Genomic DNA, 22,375 nt, shown 5'->3' on the forward strand with positions numbered 1-22,375 from the left:
GTACTTTTAGGGAAGTAGCTGTAGAAGAGAGGCTATGGTTTAGTAGAGAGGAAAACTGCAGGAGGTTCCCCCTTCCCTTCTGTTTGAGGTGAAAGAATTCTTCCTATGGGATGGAGGGATGAGAACCAAAGCAAAAGGATTGGTACCCAGTGACCAAGCAATGAGGGTCCTTGACGAGGTGCTGCTTTCTCTCAGAATCATCTGGACAGTGGTTTTCTGCTGATTGCTGGATTCCTAAATTCACATCTCTACCCTAGAAGCTAGAAGCTTGTCAAGACAGAATAATTAATCTGAAAACACAGGGCGTGCTGCCAAGAGGTCTTTTTTTAATTAAAAACAGATCTGATCAAGCCTACTGATGAACTGGCTTCTCTGATGAAACCATGAAGTGTGTGTGTATGTAATTTTGAGCAGAAGGTGCTTCTCGAAACCCTGGCCCTCTGGGGATGGCCTGCACTCATTGCTGCCTTCTGAGCAGATAAATGATCATCACCTCAAGACGACTGAGGAATGTTTCCTGCTTTAAATGGGGCATCCAGGATTTGAAATGTTTAATATTAACCATGACAAAGTTCCCTCTGTATGACAGTGGGCTGAGAACCTGCTCTGTGTAGGCACCACCCAGGGTGCCCCATTGCTCTGCAGTAGACCATAAAAGCTGCTCACATACAGCTAACGTGGGGGCATCTTCTCATCCTTCAGCTCTTCAGGCTTCAGTTTTCCTCAGGAAAACCCCTAACAGGTTATGAATTCACTGTAAGTCAGGCTGTCATCTCCTTCTGTGCCTGTTTGAGTGGTGTTCATCCAACCCTGGGGGAATTCAGAGACATGAGTCCAGGCAATCAGTTAGTTTAGAGGAATCACCCATCTCCTCATTCAGATACAGGCTTTTTCCTGCCTGTTTAAACTGGAGCGTGCTGATACCTTGTGGTGTGGCTTAATCCTTATAGGAGAGGGAGCCACAGGTACTCTAAAGGACCCAAAAAGTGTGCAGTAACTCAGACCCGTCAAAACTGGGGGAAGGCTTGGGCAGAAGCTAGGGGGTGTCCTCCAGCCATGCCTTTTTGGTCTCCATGGCTTCTAGCCGTGACTTTTGGGTCCAGGTGTTGCAGAGGAGGGTGGGGTATCCATAGCCATACCCTACCCATCTCACTCCTGCTTTTTCTGTCCCCCCAGAGTCAGTAGGAAAGGATGTTTTCCTCAGTGAAGCCCTATGAGAACCAGCGCTACGCTGCCCTGAAGAAGGAATGCCTGAGGAAAAAGCAGCTCTTTGAGGACCCTCTTTTCCCTGCCAATGATGACTCACTCTTCTACAAGTCAAGGATCCAGGGCATTCAGTGGAAGAGGCCAAAAGTAAGTGTGCCCATTCCCTTGCCTCTTAATGCTGCTTTCCACCACCCCATCTCTCAGGAAACCCCAAAATGCCCAGTGCTTTACCAACTGCAACACTAAGTCCCAGACAAGCTATCCTCTCCCTGGAAAGGTTTATCAGCATCATGAACCTCTGTGAATATAAGGAGACCTGCTGCACTGAGGAGTGGGCCCAGGAGCCCACTGGAGGTTTCTCCATGACTCTGTTTCTTTGTGCATAAGTCAGAGAGATGTGTTGCAACCTGATTGCTGGATCATATTCTTAAGTCTGGTGGATCTAGTAGAGCAAAGAGATAGCTGTATTTCCTCGCTTATGCATTTGCAAATGAAAAAGAAAATAATCTATGAGCAGGAAAGGTGTTCGGGGGTTTTTGAAGAGGTGGGCTTTGGGGGCTGAGTGTAGAGGTGCTGGGTCCAATCTGCAACCATGACCAGAGACATGGAGTTGTTGGAGTGCATACAGAGCAGGGCCACAAAAGTGATCCAAAGGATGGAACCATCCTCTCCAATGAGGGCAGGCTGAGAGAGCTGGGGCTGTGCAGCCTGGAGAAGAGAGAGCTCCAGGGAGACCTGATAGCAGCCTTTCATTGGGGCTGTATGAACGGGTCAGACTCTTTAGCAGGATCTGTTGTGATAGGACACAGGGAGATGGTTTCAAACTAAAAAGAGGGGAGATTCAGACCGGATGTGAAAAAAAAGGTTTTTACCATGAGGATGGTGAAGCACTGGCAAGGGTTGCCCAGAAGTGTGATAGATGTCCATCCCTGGAGACACCCAAAGTCAGGCTGGATGGGAGTCTGAGCACCTGATGGAGCTGTGGTGTCCCTGTTCATTGCAAGAGAGATGGACCAGATGGCCTTTAGTGGCTCCTTCCAACTCAAGTCTGTGATTCTATGATACTGGTGAACTGCTCAGCAGCTGCAGCAGCCCCTGCCCCTCCCTGCGCCCAGAGAGGTTCTGCTGGTGTTGGGCACTGCTGTCCTCCATTCCCTCAGCACTTCATGTGGCCAAAATGCTGGAGGGAGAGGGGAGTGTAGAACAGAGCTGTGTCTGTCCCTGTGAGGGCAGTCCGTGGGGTGAATAAAAGGGCTCTGTGTGATGGGAGGGTCGGTGCTGAACAGGCTCCTTTTGTGTGGCTGAGCCCAGCATCCCAGCAGGCCCTTGAAGAAGGAGATCTCATTTCTCTCTGTGTGATTCCTTCTGCTCTGTCCTGGGCTCCTCCTTGAGGTTTGTGCAAAGTACTGTGTGCACATTTTGTTCCCTTTGTCCCGCCAACATCTTTTTTTCTGTGACAGTCAGCAACCCTTTCCTTACATTCCAATCATTAAGGTTGGAAATGGCCACTAAAATCATCAAGCTCAACCATCATCAATCCCCATTTAGAAAACAAGCAAAGTGACACTCCCAGCTCTCAGCAAGCACTCCTTTGAGGGCTTCCTGACCCAGAAATGCAGTCCACAAGACCTTGGGATGCTCTCTGCAGGCAGGGGATGCTGTGCACGCACCTCTGCTATCTCTCAGGGCCATGGCCATGATTTGTTTGGGAGAGTTTCAGCTCAGGCTGTGTGATAAGGCTCAAGAGTACACCATGCCCTGGGCTCTGCTGTGGAAACAGGGTGGGTGGAGAGTGGAAATAAGAAGCGTTGGATGTTACAACAGCTGTTTGCTTTCACAGAAAGGGTGTTGCTTACCATCTGTGTGGGGAAGTGATATGTAGGAGCTAAGCTCTTCACTGGTGTGTGAGAAGTAGCTGCACTGAGCTCACTGGGGTGGTGGGAATTAGCTCTAGCAGGGTCTCATTCCCATTCTTTGTGTGTGCAAGTATCTTCTTTCCCTTCCCATATCTAGAAGCATAGAATCTTTTGAGTTGGAAGGGACCCTTAAAGGCCATCTGGTCCAACTCCCCTGCAGCGAAGAGGGACACCCACAGATCCATCAGGTGCTCAGAGCCCATCCAGCCTGACCCTGGGTGTTTCCAGGGATGGGACACACACAAATTTCTGGGCAACTTGTTTCAGCGCCTCAACTGGAACTGCTTCATCCTTTCTACTCCTCCACTTACTCCCAGAACCTGCAGTGGCCAGAAAAAACAATCTCTGCACCACTCTCCCTCTTGTTTGATGGGAGAAGGGGAGGCCTTCCTGGAGCAGTTGGTGAATAACCCATCTTGGGCAACTTGAGATAACCTCCCACATCTGGTGCTGCAGTGTTTTCTGTAATGGTCTCAGCCTTGTTTTTTCCCAGAGCATCTTCCCTCCCTCCCTGCTCTCCTGGCCTCCAGATCTCCTTTGGAAGCCAGCTTTTTGCAGATGTAGCAGCTGGACAAGCCCTCATGCTGGGCTTTAGCTCTGGTGGCTGCTCTCTGGATGACTTCATCTTCCAGCACAGCTGAGCCAGAAGGCTAATTGCTGGAGTGTGTCAGAGAGAGGGAAGCCATACCAGGAAGTGGGCCTTGAAGAGCTGTTGTTTTGTGTAGCCATTCAAAAATGAGACTGTTTTGTTGCTGAGCCAAATCAGATTCTGGAGCTGGCTTGGCCAGCATTAGGGGTTCTTTCTGGCAGCAAAGCTTGGCGTTTGCATCAGGGATTAAACTTGGTGTTTTGGGCTGAGTGCTTGAAGCTCCTTCTCCCTCTGTCTGCTGCTGTATGAAGGCAAAAGAGATCTGTGTAATGGGGCACATGGTGCTTGATCCTCAAACTCTGAGTTTTGCAGGTTCCATTGGAGATACAGATGCTGTGGTGCAGCAAAGAAATAGCAGTGTGAAGAAGAAATAGTCTGTGCATTAGGTGAGATAATCCAGGATTTTAGGGGCTGGATAAATGAGGAGAGATGGTACTGGGAAGAGGCTGGCAGACATGCAGGCTGGGAGGCAGAAATTAGGGCTGAAATAAGGAAAGCAATGGATGTAATTTTTCTGGATTTTATTTAGACTTTTGCAGCATCCTTCTGGACAAATTGTCCAACTGTGCAATAAATGAGGTCACACTACACTGGATGATGAACTGACTCAATGGTTGAGCTCAAAGGATCATAGTCAGCGGGGTGACATCTGGCTGGTAGCCACTTCCTCATGTGGTCCTCAGGGCTCAGTTCTAGGACCAGTCCTGTTCAGTGTTTGTATCAGTGATCTGGATGACAGAGTATAAGGGAACAGCATGAAACTCTGCCAGGGGAGGATCAGACTGGATGTCAGGAAATATTTCTTTACTGTAAGTGTGATCAGACACTGGAACAGGCTTCCAGAATGGTGGTTGATGCCCCATGCCTGTTTATATTCAGGAGGCACTTGGTTAAAGCCCAACTTTTTGGTTAGTTGTGAAGTGGTCAGGCAGTTGAACCTGATGATCTTTGAAGATCCCTTCCAACTGAACTACTCTACTCTATTCCACTCCATTCAATTCCCCTATCCTATCCTATCCTATCCCATCCCATTCCTTGGGAACACCATTCATGGTCTGGAGAGGAAGAGGCTTGTCTACCCTGCTGGAAAACAGCTCACCACTCCTAAAATCACTGTCTCAAAACACAGGTCTTGTGTACAGACTGCTACTGGAGATGCCATGAGATTGATATGGGGTTAAATTAGGCTCATTAGTTCCTCCTGGCCTTAGCAAGGATGTCTTTTCTCCCTGTTTCAAAGAGGACCGCTTGTTGGCTCAGGACCTGGACTCATTCTATCTGCTGCTGAGACTTTCTGGCTGGTCACCAGGTCATCACTGTGCCCTATGGGAAGTAAATTAGACCAGATGGAAGACTTAGGTCATGAATAGTCATGGTGCTGCTGCACCTTTGCGCTGTGAGCTCAAGCCTGCAGGTTGCAACAACTATAGGAACTGTCTTGGATGAAGCCTGCACCATCCTGTTTTCAGGGGAAGAGTCCTGCTCTCCATCCCTGTTATCAGGATATATTTTTTTAGCTCTTCGTAGTTTGCTCTCAAGCACCAAATTCTCTCTGCAGGAATTCTCGAGGGAGTTTGACCCTGATTGAACAGTGCAAAGATAGGTTCTTGCTAAGTGGCAATGCTATCTGGGTGAAAGTCTGGATGAGGAGCTATGAGATATGGTTTAGTGGCTTGTGGTTGCAATGTTAGTGGGAGGACGGTCGGATGATTTTGTAGGTCCTTTCCAATCTTGTGATTCTGTGATTCTATGAAAGATGTTTGGAAGGGAGAAGCTCTGAGCTGGCGTAGTTTTCTTTGGAAAAAGAAAGGCCAGACATTTTAAGAAGGGCTGTGGGCAGAAGGAGGTCTTCCAGCTGGAGGACTGGGGCATTTTCAACCCTGCTTTGGCACTGAGGAGAGATGCTTTCTTTCATAGCCCTTTTTATTTATATTTTTTGTTTCCAGCCATACGATAGCTATTTTGTTTTAAGAACTGGGGAATACCATTTTTCAGCAGCCACTTCTCTGACATATATCTAGACTGACTTGTCCGTAGGGATTTTGTCCTATTTCCATTTTCTCCTAAATTCAGTGTCTTTGGATGAGGAGGGGACACTGCAAGAGATGAGAGTATCTCTCCGATCCCTTTTTCCTTGCATGATGAAGCACTTATCTCCTTTCCCTTGCTGAGTGAGGGTTATACAATCCATCCCTGCGGGGTTTTCTTGGAATGAAAAAGGAGTCAATGAACTAATTCACTAAAAGCAGGACCGGCTCTTGCCTGCCCGCAAGTTTCTGCATTAAAAGGTCTTTTCCCCAGCGTACAACACAGGCTGGGAAGATGGCAAAAGCACAAGGGTGATGATAATGGGGATCCAGAGGCTAAAATCTTCTGGAGCTTTACTCTTAGAGCTCTTAGAACTTGGGGTGCCAAATCTCTAGGCCATGTCACTCAGTGCACCATCTACCCTTCTCTTAAACACCTCCAGAGTCAGTGGTTCCACCACCTCCCTGGGCAACTTTATGGTCCATCCATAGGCTTTGGTCCTGTCCATAGGAGGCTAGGGATGCCTGTGAATAGCATTACCAATGGATGAACCATCTCTTCTAAATGGGAGTCCGCAGCCTCTCTGCTATCCATTACAGAGTCAGAGTCCTTCCAGACTTTTGCATTTCTGCACTTAGGAATTTATGAGCTGCTCACCTGTTCATTTATCTGCTGTGCTCTCTGAAGCCTGGAGCTGGCTGCCAATTTGGTTGCTCCTTGCCAGTAAGGGGATTGATCACCTTGCAATGCAGTTTCTGAGTTTATCTTGTTTTTAAGCCTTAAGTCAGCACTGTTTACCTATTCCCAGTCCAGGAAGGATGAGATAATTTTTGTTATTATTTATGATTGTTTCAAGAGCTCTCAGTTCTCCCTGAGCTGGATGCTGACCCTGGATCTGTCCCAGCAGATTTCACCAGATCCTTCCAGGGTTGTGGCCCCGTGGTGACACACACATGTTTTGCCTCTTAGCATCAGACTAAGCTGCCTGGCATGGGCAGTGTTCAATAAGAAAGCAGCCAGGGAGTCTGCTCCATCTTCAGCCTCAGAAGGACACAGCCAAAAATGCAAAACCAGTGCTAAAATCAGCAGATCAGATTTATGGCTTACATTTTAATGCAGCCATGTGTCTATGTCTAGAAATTATCGTAGCTGAGTCTGTAATGGAGGACAGTGGGAGCAAAGAGTATCACAGAAAGGAGCCAAGGGCATCTGCTGCCCTCTCTGAGGAAAGTGGAAGGGAATGGTGTAAAACCTTTGCAGATTGGGCTGTAGGGTTCAGGAGGGTTAGGGTGTGGGGCAGGTACAGGGAGCTTGTGCTCTGGGTGAAGCCAAGCCTTTAATCTCTGTGCAAGCACTGCTGGTGAGATCCCTAAGACCACCCCCACCATGCCCACTGACCACATCCCTCAGTGCCACATCTCCATGGTTCTTGAGCACCTCCAGGGACAGTGACCCCACCACCTCCCTGGGCAGCCTGTGCCAATGCCTCACCACTCTTTCCAAGAAGAAATTGTTCCTAATATCCAACCTGACCCACATGAGCTCCTGAGGACCAAGATGAGCAATGCAGCTTTGATTTTTTTAGTCTTGGGAGAAAATGGGATTTCATGGGACTCCGTCTCTGGGTTCTGCTGGCACCAAAGCCCTTGCAAAGGAGCTTGGTTAGGCATGGTGCTGCCTCTTGAAGAAGGAAAATGAAACACTAGGCATGGTAAAACTGAGGGCTGACATTGGTTGCTGTGATAAGTGGTTAAAGAAAGAAACAAATAAGGGGAAGCATGGGTGGAGGATGGAACCCTGCAGCTGGAGCAGAGGAGCCATTTCCTTGGTCTGCTGAGTCTAAAGCCAGAGGGAACTGCAGTCAATGCATCGGCTGAATTTCTGCACGACAAGTGGTCACGGGATTTCCTTGAATTAACTTCCCATTGAATTAAACTAGAGACACTTCCTCTAAGCACCAGCCAGTTTTATTTAAAGCATTTCCAGGAGGGGAAAATAAACCACAGCTCCGGATCACTTGTTCTAAGGACCAGTCCTCACCTGTGGATTTGAATTTGTATGTGTGTGTAAGAATTGGCAAAGCTTTAGCATGCACCGCTCATATCTTGTGTGCACTGGGGAAATGCTGCTTCTCCATTTCTTTCTCCTTTAAATATGTGGTAGATTTATGATTACCCTGAGCAGAGGGATGCCTATGCCTGTAGGGAAGCGGGTATGAACCCTCTCTCCATCATCTTTCCATCTTGCCTTGCTCAGCATGCCCTGGGTTCCAGTCAGATTCAAAAGCATCAACAAGTTGACCAGGGGTGAAAAAATGCAGCCAGCATCCGTCTTTGTCAATGCCCCAAGGCAAGGGCTTGTCCTTTCCTTGCTGCCAAGGGACTGACTCTGTCTGATTGAGTTGTATGGAGTATTAAATTCCCCAAGTTGTCCCTTTTTAAAATAAAACCCCAACGTAATTCAACAGTAAGTGGAGTGGTACTGTTTCTCCTCTGATATACATAATTTAGCACAGACGTTGGGAGGGGATGACAAGCATCATTGAGGAAATACAGTGGCTGCAGTGTTTATGCAGGCTTTAGTGACCTAAAGCAGAGCACAGGTAGCTGAACTCACCAGCTCCAAGCAGGGTGCCAAGCTATGTGAGATGCTGACCTGTTCACACCCTCACCTGGATGCTCATCTCTCAAAATCCACAAATGGGTCCCTTTTTGGACTATCCTTCTGTATAGAAATGGGCTCTGGCTTCCTCCCGTCTTGTCCTTGGCTTTCCAGGTGCCCTAAAAGGGATTAGGGCTTCAGCCATCTCTTTGGGGCAGAGGAAGCTTGCCATTTCTCCTCCCTTTGAGGCTGGTGGAGACTCACACAGACATCACAAGAAGAAAACAGAGATGAAGCATCACACCTTGGAATGACAGCTGGTCCAGCAATGTTGACCAGCACAAGAGGCTGCAGCTTGGAAGGGGTGACCAAGCAAAGCAACCAGTATCTTCTCAAGCAAAGCAACCAGTATCTTCTGGATCTTTAGTAAGAAGCCACCATTTGGTGATGCATTCCTCCCGGTTCCCCTTCAAGAAGAGAAGGGTGAACAAACTATCTTAATAAGCAGTGTTTGTGAATGCTTGAAGCTTGAGTGTCCTGGTGCAAATAGCACCACTGTAGTTATGTAAGAAATAATCATGGAACATGTAAATAGAGTGCTTCATAATCTGAGAAACCAGCTAGAAGTCTAACCATGTATACACAATATGCAAACCATGTTGTGAGTTTGTATGGAGACTCACCTATCCCTGGGAGGGCTTGTGCATCTTCCCATCTTGGAGCTATGGATGATGTACGTACATCATTGCATCTCTCACTAAACTGGCAGTAAACTGGGCATGTATTAAAGGCTTCAAAGTCTTGTCTGGGAATGCTGCATGGAAGAAATCACCATAGGAAACAAGGATGCTGTTGAGGAGAGATGAAACTTGCTTGGGTTTAGCAGCTCTGTGAACACTTCTAGCTCCATGACCTGAGACTGCTTCAGGAAGATCCCTGTTGGGTCACTTTGGTTATTAAATATGGGTTTCGTTCTGTTTGTTGAAATTCCCCTTGGAGGGTCCAGCCAGCACCAGCCAATGCTGGATGCTTATGATGTGATTTGAGCCCACACTGCTGACAAACTCCTCTCTGCTTCCTTCTCTTGCCAGCAGTAGGAATGCACCTTTTCTTGTTGCTTGAATTTTTGAATGATTTTCTCCCATCCATGTTCCATCTCCCATCTCATGTTACAGAAGCTCACGTGTCCACATTTCTTGATGTTGGCTTTCTCATAAAGTGTGTTTCTGTGTTTGCAAAGCTACGCCCAGAGTATGAATAACCAGAATAGGTGTGGGCTGGAAGTCACTTCTTTAAATAGCTTGAACTCATGATAACCTCTTTGTCACCAATGCACAAACAGGGATTAATTGGGTCTGTGGTGGGGTGAAGTGCTGGTCTTGAATCAAGGTGCTGCTGTGTTATAAATACAGTACAACCACAAACTTAGGGGCAGATCCTAGCCCTGGTATAGTGTTGCTTAAGCAGATGTGAGAAGTATCCCTGCTGGAAACTATCTAAGATGTTTTGACATGCATTGCAGAGGGTGGAGATAATTTTCCTTTGCAGCTTTGTGCTCTCTTTTTCCATTTCTTGACTCTTAAGATAATTAATAATAATAAAAGGCGTGATTTGGGTTTCTAAATTGTGTTTTAGAAGATTGACTTTCAGTGCAACACAGGAATTAGGATTCAGGCAGGGCAGTGTTGGGCAGGCATGTGTGCCAAACCCAAATGATGGCCCTTGGAAGCAGAAACTGTGCAGCTGAGCTCATAGATTCACCAGCTCACTCCGAGATTCACAATAGCTGTGGAACAAGTGGGTGTTTTTGAACTGTTCTTCCCAAAATTATATGATTTCTCACAGCAAAGATTGCTTGAAAAGGGTCTTCTCTTCCCATCTCCATGTTCCTGATGGGAACCAAGGGCTCAAAAAGATGCTTGCTGTGGCCATCCCCATCACTCGTGCTCATCCATCTGGTTCATGGTCCATTTGTGCCAACATGACTGAGAAGCTCCCCAACCATGGGTTGGTCTGCACATGGTTTCAAGGCTGGCTGAGGTTTGACCCCACAGCATGTACTGGTGTAACAGAAGGGAGCAGTGTGCCACGATGAGGAGATGAGCTCTGGAGTGTGGATGGATTTTAAACCCAAGATGTTGCTAAGCCAGGGCTTTTCCTGACCTTTAGTGCTGATCTTAGTGCTGTCCTAATGGAGGTCTGTAGGAAAGCTGAAGGGCGTGATGGACTATGGGGGAAATGGGGAGAAGTTGGGCAGTAGCACTGAGTTGAATCAGAAGGACGTGTCCTTCTTAGGGTGTGAAAGTTAAAGCAGACAGGGGACTTTGTTTCTCCTCCTCATTTCTGGTGTAACTCCCTTGAGCTCATGCCTACCCCTAGAGGGAAGGAGATCCAGGTGGAGCCATCCCTGAAAGCTGTTGGGTCTGCTCAGCATCATATCTCTTGCTTCCCAGTGCCATGGTTGTGTGCATGTGTAAAGGTCAGGCTGACTCAGGTGCGTGAAGAAGCCAAGTGGCATTTTTCCACTTGGAATGATGGCCTTTGTGGTGGCTGGACTACTCTGGCACTTGGAACCAATAGGGGCCAAGAGGTTTCTGCCTCTGGCCAGGGTTACTGAGAGCATATCGTCTCACTGCTCTGTACATCCCACTCCCTGGTTTATCAGTAGGTGCCTGGTAGCAGGTCCCTTCCTGCTTGGGAGCTGAAATCTGCAGATCTGATCTACTATCAGGTACACCGAACCAATTCACTGTTAGACAGTGTCTGCAAGCATGGAAATGCTGAAAGTGGGGATATCATGTCCTTTGCTTTGATCTTGGCTGGGTGGAGACCGAAGAAGCCCTGGGCTGAGTAATGATGAGGCTTTCCAAGAGCACATCACTATGAAGTAAGGGTGGGAGCACTGAGAACAGCAAATCAGAGGATTCTGCACTTGTTTCAGCCTCCTTCCTGTTCTATACTTCCTTCTGGACTCTGGGATTGTTTAGTCTGGAGAAGAGGAGGCTCAGGGGAAACCTTATTGCCCTCTGCAACTCTCTGAAAGGAGGTTGTGGTGAGGTGGGGTTGGCCTCTGATCCCAGGTAACAACGAGAGGATGAGAGGGAATGGCCTTAAGCTGCACTAGGGGAGGTTCAGGTTGGATATTAGGAAAAGTTTATCCTCTGAAAGAGTGGTAATGCATTGGCACAGACTGCCAGGGAGGTGGTGGTGGTGTCACCGTCCCTGGAGGTGTTCAAGAACCATGGAGATGTGGCACTGAGAGTCATGGTTAGCGGACATGGTGGGCATGGGTTGGACTTGATAGTCTTAGAGGTCTTTTCCAGCTATAATTACTCTTTAATTCTCTACCTCATCTGCTCCTGGGATGGTGCAGTGCTCCTGCAGTGTGTTGCATCTCTCCCTGTCTGGTTGCTTCAACAGAGATCTCTTTGCGTTTGTATTTCGGATACTGAGAAAAGCAAACATCAGGGCTAAGCCTGCAAATTGACCTTTGGATCTTGTTTGAAACTACCCACGCCATTTCTGGTGCCAAAACAAATGCTGCGGTGTGGTACAGAGGTACACAAACAGAGTCATGATGTTGGTGGGAGTGTATTTTTGTGATGCTTCTTTTTACAAGTCCTGCTCACTGTGGGTGGAGTATCCCACTGCCTTTGTGTGGTGGGAGCTGATAACAGATGCAAATACATACAGGGTGAGGTACGTCAGGTGGGTTAGCATTAGGGATGCCTGGCTGAAGCAATACAAAACCCCCCAAAGCAGTTTTACAGGATGCAGATATTGCCAACACAACCTACCATATGGTACATGTGAAGCTGAACCACTGGGGAAACATTAATCCCCATGAAAACACAGACCTATGGGTTCCCAAACCCACCCCGTTCCTCTTCCTTGTGTCACTCAGGTGCAAACTCTCTAACTGCTGTTTATGAAATCACATCCCAGTGGAGATACCAGCAGCACAGGGACCTTTGTGCCACCTGTGCCACCACTGTTTGCTCTGCTTGAACATTCACAGCATGAGATCCGTTCAGTTCCCTGTCACTCAGGAAGGGGGAAGTGCAGCTAATAGATTATCTTGCTGATATTGCAAGTCTGAGTGAAAGCACTGTTCCTGAAAGAGCCGGTCTCCTGCGTCCCAGCTCTGCAATGCAATTAAGCTGGTCTGCTCCTTGCAAGATCTTGTTAGCTAAAACTGATCCTGGCATGCAGCAGATGTTGCATCTCACATGGTTATTATCCCTCTTAGCTTTTTTCCCTCTCTGCAGCAGGGTTGACATGATCCAGACCCCCAGCATATCTAAAGCTTAGAAATCTGCACCGGGGAACATTTATGATAAGACAGTTGCCAATTATAAAGCCAATTAGAAGGTGATTTGCTCCCTGCTGCCCTATGTGGAATTGGACCAGCTGGAGACAAGGATGATATTTTCTTGTTTAATTGCATCTGGAAGGAAAATGTGCCTGTTGAGGGAAATAGTGCTAAAGGTGAGAGAAGAGGGAAAGCCCACATGCTTTTTGGTGGGAGGAAACATTAAACCAGCAAGTACAAGATAAATGCAATGATCAGGTCTTCTTTTTCCTAATGGATTTCAATAATCCAAGCTCATAGGAAGCAAACTGGCACAGACCCATTCTGGACTCCTATAAGCCAGTGCTGCTATCTCTGCCATCAGCCTTTCATCAACAGGGCCCTCAAAGCCCTCTCCATCTGCTGTCACTGCTGTCCACCTCTGCTCTACACCCATTGCAGGAGGAAGAATATAGGAAGCAGGATATGAATCACGAGAAGTTTGAATCACTTTGCCCCTCCCTTTGTTATCAGGCTATATCTTTCCACGGGACCATCTGCACCTGCTTTCTCCAAGTCGTAGTTAATTACCTGCAGTTCAGTGGCCATTTCAGCAGCCCATTTTAGGGAGGGTAAATAGCTCTAACACTGCCTTGGTTCCCTAGGGATGCTCCAAGCCAAGTTCTTGTTATCATGGAATCATAGAACCACTTGAGTTAGAAGGGACCTTTAAAGGTCATCTGGTTGACTGTACCACACAGCTTGGTATCATCTGCAAACTGCTGAGGGGGCACTCGATCCCACTGTTTACGTCACTGATGGAGATGCTAAACAACATTTATCCCAGTACTGACCTCTGAGGGATGCCTCTTATCACCAGTCTCCATCTGGACCTTGAGCCATTGACCACTACTCTCTAGGAGCGATCTCACAACCAGTTTCTCATCCATCAAACAGCCAACCCATCAAATCCATATCTTTCCAATTTGGATAGAAGGATGTTGTGAGGGACCACGTGAAAGGCGTTTCTGAAGTCTAGAGAGATGACACCAGTGGCTCTTCCCTTGTCCATTGTTGTAGTTATGAAGAATTTAATTTAAAGGCAGTGCAAGCACTCAGCCTTGCAAGCCCATACCACCACGGAAAAAAGCTCAGCCAAGAGGGGTAAAAATGGACGAGGTGGAGTCAAGAGCAGTGCATCAAAACTATATCTCCTGCAGCCATAGCTTTAGGTTGTCCCTTCCACATTCCCTGTTGTCCAGCACCCATATCCAGATGAAGAGCAGTCGTGACTCAGGAGCCATCTGCTATGAGATGAAGAGCAGAAACTAGGCATTTGCTGAAGAGAGTGTGTGGGTTGAGCTGGATGAAATGTCCAGTGTTTGAACCCAGAAGGCCCCAGAGTGTGTGGATGTGTGTGGTTGTGTGCTGCCCTTTCCTTTCAGGGTCACGGTGCTGGGAGGGTGATTCAATGTTTGTCCAACTGGCCCTGTTGGCCATCCTGAATGAATGGAATGAAACCAAGGTTGTGACCTCCTGCAGTAAGAGCATTCTTGCTTCGCTCCTTCCCCTGTGCATACAAATTCCAGGCCCTTCTCATTCAACCTGTCTGCAGGAGGAGCAGATTCATTTCTTCCTTTCTTCCTTTCTTCCTTTCTTCCTTTCTTCCTTTCTTCCTTTCTTCCTTTCTTCCTTTCTTCCTTTCTTCCTTTCTTCCTTTCTTCCTTTCTTCCTTTCTTCCTTTCTTCCTTTCTTCCTTTCTTCCTTTCTTCCTTTCTTCCTTAACATTTTGAAAAGTCTGGAGCATGTGGCACAACAGAGGAGGTCAAAACGTGTGAGACTCTTCATCCTTGAGCAAAGAAGGCTCAAAGGGACTCCAATAGTGTGAATATTAGGAAAACTTTCTTCTTGGAAAGAGTGGTAATGCACTGGCAAAGGCTGCCCGGGGAAGTGGTGGAGTTACCATCACTGGAGGTATTCAAGAAAAGGGTGGATGTTACACTGAGGGATGTGGTCCATAGGCAGAGGTTGGTGGTTGGACTTGAGGTGATCCTATTGGATTCTATGAATGTGCATAGGGATGGTAGGGAATGAAAAAGACCAAGTCAGACTCTTCTCACTGGTGCCCAGTGATGGGACAAGAAGCACTGAACAAATAACGGAAAAAATAGAGAATTATATTTAAACATGAGAAAAACACTTTTTCACTGTGGGTAGCTTAAGCATTGGCACAGGTTGCCAGTTGTGGAGTTTCTATCCATGAAGATACTCAAAACCAAACTGGCCACAGTCCTGAGTGACCTGCTCCACCTGATCTTACTTGGAGTAGATGGGTCAGGTTGGATGCTCTCTGGAAGTCCCTTCTAACTGCACTCATTGAGTGATTCTGTGTTTGTCCACTGGGAGGCCACCAGGACCAAGCTTCATCCTGGGGATGATGATGCTGTGTTATCCTTCTGCAGCATGGCGGCCTCTCTCTGCCCTTCAGGGTGGACTCCTGTCAAGTCTTGCTGAATATTTTGGGACTTGCCCAAGTTGTGTGCAGAGCTCACAGTGCTGTCCAGGCACATCTAGAGGGTTGTGGCATTTAGGGGCATTCACGATCCTAGGAGATTTGCAATTTAGCTGTAATCTGCTGTGAGGTTTTGCATATTATTAGGGAAGGAGGTTGAAAAATCCATGTGCTGCTAGGGTATAGAGCAAGGATGTGCTCTCAGCCATAACCGCCCTGGACCAAAAGCACCTTGAAATGCCACGTCCAAGTTTGCACCTAAATGGGAAACGCCTACTGCAGCATCTGAAGAACTGCCTGAATGACTTTGAGAACAATGTGCCCCTAGGGACCTTCTGCAACAGTGGGAAGAGAAGCTGAGTCAAAGGTTGGATCTTAGGAAAAGCTTTGAAGGAGTGTTTGAATATTGGAACAGGCTGCCCAGAGAGGTGGCAGTCACTGTTCCTGGAGGTGTTCAAGAACTGTGGAGACATGGCACTTAGGGACGTGGTTTAGTGGGCAATATTGGTGCTAGGTGGACAGTTGGACTAGATGGTCTTAGAGGTTTTTTTCCAACCTTTATGATCCTAAGATTCTGTAAATGAAATGTGTGCTTTGCAGAGGGACTCTGCATTTCCAGACATGAGCATTTCTAGCCTTGGCACCCTTGGTGCTGTTGTGGTTTTGAGAGAGTTGAGAGTAATGCACTGATCTCCTCTTATGTACCAGGACAGGCTGCTTCTCTGATGAGAACACAGGGCTTCCCTGTCTTAAAATGAGCAATCAAACGGTTTTAATTCATAGACACCTGCTTGGTGATGAGGAAATCACCCAACACCCTATACCCTAATTTCTGCCAAGTATAATGTGCTTCCATGATTTCACCTTCTGACTTACCCCAAACCAAGTGAGTTCATTTTTGTGCACTATGGATTCACCCAAGGGTAGAAAAAACTGCAAAGGTCCTCAGCCATGGTGCCTCTGAGCCCAGAGCAGGACCACTATGAGCTGATCATCCCCACACTGACAGCCAGGACAGATGCATTACAAGCTTTTGGCTGCTTCCTTGATGGTGTGAAATAGGATAACCCCTGTTATCCTGCTATTAAATAGCACTGCTCCTCTTCCATCCCTCTCTGCACTAAGGGATGCTGAAAAGATCAGGTGCTGTTGGCAGCTGTCAGATTGCCTCCCTCTAGTGCTTATTCCAACCTCCTGCAACACTGGCAGCCAGGAGTGAATCAGCCCTCTCCTGCTGGTTTGATCGCTGCCCAATTTACACAGTTTTATCCAGATGAATCTCATGTTGTTTATAAGGTGTGCACTGCTGGCTGAGTTAGGTGGGATTAAAGGGAGATCATAAAATCATAGAACAAGGGAATCGTTTGAGCTGGAAGGGACTCTTAAAGGCCATCTAATCAACTTGCCTGCAGCAAACAGGGAGTCCTACAGCTCCATCAGGTGCTCAGAGGCCTGTCCAGCCTGACCTGGAATGTCCCCAGGGATGGGGCATCTGTCCTGGTATGCTTATGAAGCAGCAATTCCTCCCCATGAGGAACAAGCAATGCAAGTCCTGATGTGCAAAGGTTGGGGAATGTGTTACTTCGGATGTAAATAACCTGAAAAATTAAGGGGCATAGAGAAAGGAGATCTGCTTTGTCTTTCACTCCTTTAAATTAGATAGAATAGCAAAGCAAAAAAGTTTCTTTCAGCTCTTTCTCTGCCCCATTCACTTTCAGCCTCCAACTGGTCTTAGCCTTCCAAACTGGACTGATCAGGCCACAAAAAAAAAAACCAAAAAAACCCAAAAAATAAGAACAACAAAACCTGCAGTATTTCACGTTTCACAAAGCTTTTGGATTACCAACATTTCACCATCTGCTGGAGAACAGTGAGCCTCTTGGATGAAGACACTTAGTGTCTGTGGAAATGCCCAAGGCCAGGCTGGGTTAGACCCTAGGATCTGGATGGGCTTTAGGGTCGCATTCAACCCAAGCCATGCTATGATTCTGTGATACTCTCAGCACCAAATGCCTTTCCATCACAAGGTCCCCAGAGCAAAGTGAGAGGGAGAAGCTTGATAAACAGTTTTGTCAGAACTGAAGGGCTTGCAGAAAAGGCAAAGGGTAGACTTACAGGAGGAGATGGGTCACTAGGGCTGTAGTGATGTGAAAATGTACCATTATCACCATGGATAATGATAGCAGAGATGTGCTGATGCTGGAACAGAATAGCCATCCTTCAGGGAGCGGATCTGGCATCACTTCAGCAGCAATGTAGTCATGTCCTGGGGAGACCATAAGGCAGGACAAGGTCCTCCTGCTACCAGTGTGATGAGCCAGGCCAGCACAAAGCTGCAGGTAGGATTTAAAGGGAACCTGAGGAGCAGAGAAAGTGATTTTCCTCTGCCAGGTAGCCTTGCTTTGTATTTCCCTGCCTCCTCACTCACTGTGTTTATTTTCTCCTGTCTCACAGGAAATCTGTGCCGATCCCCATCTCTTTGTGGACGGGATCAGTTCCCATGATTTACACCAGGGCCAGGTTGGGAACTGCTGGTTTGTGGCTGCCTGCTCCTCCCTGGCATCCCGCGAGGCCCTGTGGCAGAAGGTAAGCTTCTCTTCAACACCTCGTGCTTTGTTTGCCTGGCTCAGATGCTGGATCTTCAGAAATGGTTCAGTCCTGAAAAGCTGTTCATGTGGAAAACCTCTCTTAAAAAAAAAATGTTCTCTGAGAGGAATTGTTGTGATTACAGCCACATCGCATTTGAGCCAAACTCTTGGCGAGTTTCTCCATAACCACAAGAATCAAGCCCTGCTCTGTCCTTCCACATCCCAAATCTGACCCTCCCCACTCCAGAATAACCATATACATATATATATATGTTCAGGATGCTCAACTGCAGTGCTGAAAGTCCCTGTTTCCCGTGGTATTACCTCTCTGGCTGCCCAGTGTGTCCTCACCTTGGCTATAAGACACCTTGCACAGGGGCAGTAGGATGATCTAAGGATATTAGCGTGCCTCCCAAGCCACTGTTCCTCAAACACGCATCCCTGGCAGGTCCCATGGATGGTTTGCTCCGCACAGTGGGATTTCCATAAGATTGGGGTCCAAGGGCATCGTGGTTGCACTGTCACAGAGCAGGAGGGCACCGAGGATCTGTAGAATAGGGGGCAGAGCCTGAGCAGTGTGAAGGGACAGGAGGTGCGAGGTGCCACATCCTTTGCCAGCCTGTGGCCGTTTTTACCATGTCCTCCTTAGGAGAAGAATTCAAGCCTATGAAAGCCAGTGCATCTGTGGTCTTCAGTCTGGTACAGGTGTCTAGGACAAGGGGCCAGCAAGTTGCAAGTGCCTTTATCTAGATTTTAATGTGAAAAGGCAGACACCAAAGCCCCGTAGTGTTGGCAGCTTCACCCACAGCCCCCTACTGCAGCAGAGCAGTATTCCCTCCTTGCTCTGTGTGCTGAGGTTCGTCCAGTCTCTACTGTTGTGGTCATAAACACTGAGCTCCACCATGGGAATTTGTCTTTTGTTTTCTTTTAAAATCAAGTCTTTCCAGCACATGTGAACAAGGTAGGTTTTGTTGGCTTCTGGTTAAGCAATAACATTTCCTCCTACTTCTGTAGCTTGTGGCTGTTGTTAGAGGCGTGGTGTAAGGTGTTATTTAAGCTGTTCCTCTGCATCGTCATCTCCCCAAGGCAAGTTCTCCTCCCTCTTCACCATTCACCTCCAGCCCTGCCCTGGGAGATGTCAACCAAACAGAAGCCAGGTCTCTTTGGACACCTCATTATTTCGGTTTACCAATGGCATTGCTTTTCCTCCCTTGGCAATTTTGCTATAGGTGTTTGTGACTTCTCATTTTCCATACCCTTAACTCTCAGAGCTTTATGTTCTTTATCTGCATCCTTGCATCCTTCTGTCTTTCAGAAAGGTTTGTTTTACAGCAAAAACTGAAGTTGCAGTCCTCTCCCCATGCCCAGAATGTTTATTGGTGGCTCAATGGCATTACAGCATCTGCACACCCAGGACCCTGCAATGCTATTGTCTGCTCCTGACCCATCCATACACCAATAAAAGCAACAGTTGATAGGACAGGCAAGACAGCAAAACACTAAGCTGCTGAACTGTCATTGGACACCAGAATGTCTCTGATTTAAAGTCTGGGAAGAATTAAAAGATGCTGGTGCAGGTGTTAATATCACTGAAATATCAGCACAGGGATCTTGGTCCAGCTCTCCCATTGCTCCTAGAAAAAAATGGGTAGCAACAAGGGACTGGAAGAAAATTGAGAGCAGTTTCCTAATATCTTAAGTCTTGTCTGGCCCTATGTGGTTTTAGACTGGCTCTATAAAATTCTGTTTTGTGGCCCTTCTCAGATGTCCAGCTCTACTGAAAAGAAATAAAGACATTGGATTATGGAGGGGATTAAGTCATTTCCAGTAGCACTTTGTCCTAAAAGGTAATCTGGATCTGTAACCAGGTCTCCAGGGTTTCCTGAAGGCATCTTTAGCTTTAAAACCCAAGAGTTGATATGACAGTTGTTGCTGAAGGTGTATAAAAGCTAGCAAACAAGCAAAGCAAGAGGTCAGAGGACATCAAGAAGGGTCTGGTTTCCTCAGACCTCTCTTTAATCCCTTCAAATGGGGCTATGTGTGGCCCTATAGCTTATTTGACTCTGCTCATAGTGTCTTTAGGAGCAATATCAGACTGGTGAGTACAGGGCAGTTCCCGGTGCAGTGACCCACCTTGGGTTCCTGATGTCTTCTGATGGTCTTTTTTGGAGACTTCTTGTAGAAGACCAAATTAAAACCTCCAGGGATCATGCTCACTGAGTTGTGTGGCATAGCCCAAGTGATAGCAGTGCCTTTAAAAATACTTTAGAAAATTCTTTCCTGGATTTTATTTAACACAGCTGGAGCTCTCAAAGTTCTCTGCAGAAATGTGATGTGACAGAAGCCAGCATGAGTCACAGGTAGGACAGAGAGAACCAAAGAACCTAATGATAGAATCATAGAATCACCATAACACCATACAACCTAACTCCATACAATGTGCCACATAAAAGTTAATGCTGAAATCCATGGGCTCTCTGACAGTCCAAACCAGTGGCTCTATCCTAAGGATGGCACAGCGTGCTTGAAGGAGTCAGGCCTTTTCCGTGGAACACCTGAAGTCATGATGATGGTTTAGCCATCTTTTCATGGTGCATGGCAGAGGGGTGCATTGTTAAACATGGCAGCTCTGTTTGGGATCCACAGCCTCTTGGAGACATCCTGCAAAGAGGGAGCATTCATCCTCTTTTATCCCATCCACTGCCTGGAGAGCTGACCAACGCAGCACAGATGCTCTGGATATAACCATACTCAGTAGTTTTCAGGAAATGAGCAGCCCCAGGTTAGGCATAGCAGTCTCATTGTGCTCACTTGGACTCAGAGCATCTCTACAGCACCTGGAAGAGCTTGCTTGCATCTTGGAAATGCTCCTTCACCTGGCCCAAAGAGACAAACATAAGGCCCAGACCACATCCCCATTTCCCAGAAGCACTGAGTAAAAGGGAAGTCCATGCATGAGCACCTTGTCCAACATCAGTCCAGTCCATTCGAGGGCAGCAGACTGTGCTGAGCTGTTGGTGCCCACTAAGGCTTCCTGCCAGCAGTGCCACCCAGCAGAAGACATGGGGTCCTGGCTGTGAGTCAAACATGAAACTTCGTAGAGATGAACAGCCACACGTGGTGCCAAATTGCCATGAATGCAGCCATCAGGGCAAGATAAATTATTCTTCCCCTCCAACAGGCACCTGTGACTCCTCATCTGGGATTTGTCCAGATTTAGGGTCTACAGACATCAGAGAGATGGTTTTGTGTGGCCAGGAGAAGATGAAGGAGGAGCTTTTTGCTGTTTGGAGGAGGCAGGGTACAGACAAGACAGAGCCAGATTTGAGCACAATTAAATGACAAAATTCAACAGCAGCATGGGAAATGAGATATAAAGGGGATGAAAAAAAAGAAATATCTTCAGCATGAACATGTTCTGATACTAGGGTCCAGTGTGCTCCATGCAAAGAGGTGCTCAGAGTTGGGATAGACAAACCTCCAGGCAACGTGGTTTAACCATAAAGTCCCAGTCCAAGCAGAAGGCTGGAGCAGACTCCTCCAGAAGCTGCTTCCAACTTGAATGATCCCACAAACCAATATTCTGAGAATACACTGGCACCGACACCTGCAGGATGGTTGCCCTGGCTGTGCACCTTCATTTAGGGATAACGAGCTGCACTTTGGCTTGCTGGAGCCGTTGTCAGGGAGGTTGCCAGGGAGGCTGACATCAGATATCCCTTCCCTATAGATTATCATGCACAGCAGCACCATCAGTTCCTAATCTGCAAACGAGATGGGAGGGCACCAAGAGGAAGCCCTGGAGGGTGTTTTGCGTCACTGGCCTGGGTTGCCTAGCACCGCTGGGACCGTGGAGAAGGTGCACCAGAATTTTTACCCCTGCGTGTCCTGTCTGGGAGCCAAACATTGCTGAGGACATAGCAGAGGAGCAGTGGAGGAGATGGCAGCCGAGGCAGGGGAGCTCAAGCTGCCCTTCATCCATGATGACCAGCTCACCCGGTGCATGCGTCTGAGAGCCCAGAGCCTGCAGCAGAAAAACGCCAGGCCCCAGGATGGTGAGAAACTGCTGCATCCCAACGAGCACGTCTACAGGGTGGATTTCATCCAGCAGCACAACCTGCGCTTCCTGCGCTGGGACATCCAACTGGAGAGATCTGGGAAGGTGATGGTGACCGGCACCTCCCAGCACTGGACTCCTGATCTCACCCACCTGATGAACCGGCAGCTGCTGGAACCAGTGGGCATCTTCTGGAAGAAACCAGGGGCCAAGGAGGTGGAGTGCAATGAGGCAGATGCCCAAGAATTTGGGGAGCGGCTCGTGGAGTTAGCCAAGATCCGCAAGGTGATGTATTTCCTCCTTGCTTTCACCGATGGCCTTGAACCTGCTCAGCTGAAGGGTTCCATCATTTTTAAGGCCTGACTCCCTCCTGCTCTGTCCTTCTTGCTCAGCTATGCTTTGTCTTCGTTTTTCTTTCTTTTGTTCAGTTCTCGGTTGTTTCTATGTGGCTCTTCATTGAAGGATGGCATAACAAAATGGTGGAGAACACCTTGGCACTTCTGGAGCTCCTCACCCCTGAAAAACAT

At 47.6% G+C, this 22,375-nt stretch overlaps 2 protein-coding genes across 2 annotated transcripts in view; both read left to right on the forward strand.

Annotated features, from left to right (window-relative positions):
• Positions 1-1,191: 1,191 nt before the first annotated feature.
• Positions 1,192-22,375, forward strand: part of CAPN5 (calpain 5) — a gene marked incomplete at both ends in the record, with an annotated part of 35,038 nt that continues 13,854 nt past the window's right edge. The window contains 2 exons of the mRNA XM_079535006.1: positions 1,192-1,353; positions 17,658-17,789. Of these exons, the coding sequence (XP_079391132.1) occupies positions 1,192-1,353; positions 17,658-17,789 (294 nt within the window). The remainder of the gene's footprint in view (positions 1,354-17,657; positions 17,790-22,375) is intronic.
• Positions 21,732-22,211, forward strand: OMP (olfactory marker protein; the record flags this gene model as incomplete). Its single annotated transcript, XM_079535020.1, has 1 exon — positions 21,732-22,211. One exon carries the CDS (start codon positions 21,732-21,734, stop codon positions 22,209-22,211), a length of 480 nt encoding a protein of 159 aa, XP_079391146.1.

Source organism: Tetrao urogallus (assembly GCF_951394365.1).
Source record: "Tetrao urogallus genome assembly, chromosome: 1".
In the NCBI taxonomy this organism is placed as follows: domain Eukaryota; kingdom Metazoa; phylum Chordata; class Aves; order Galliformes; family Phasianidae; genus Tetrao; species Tetrao urogallus.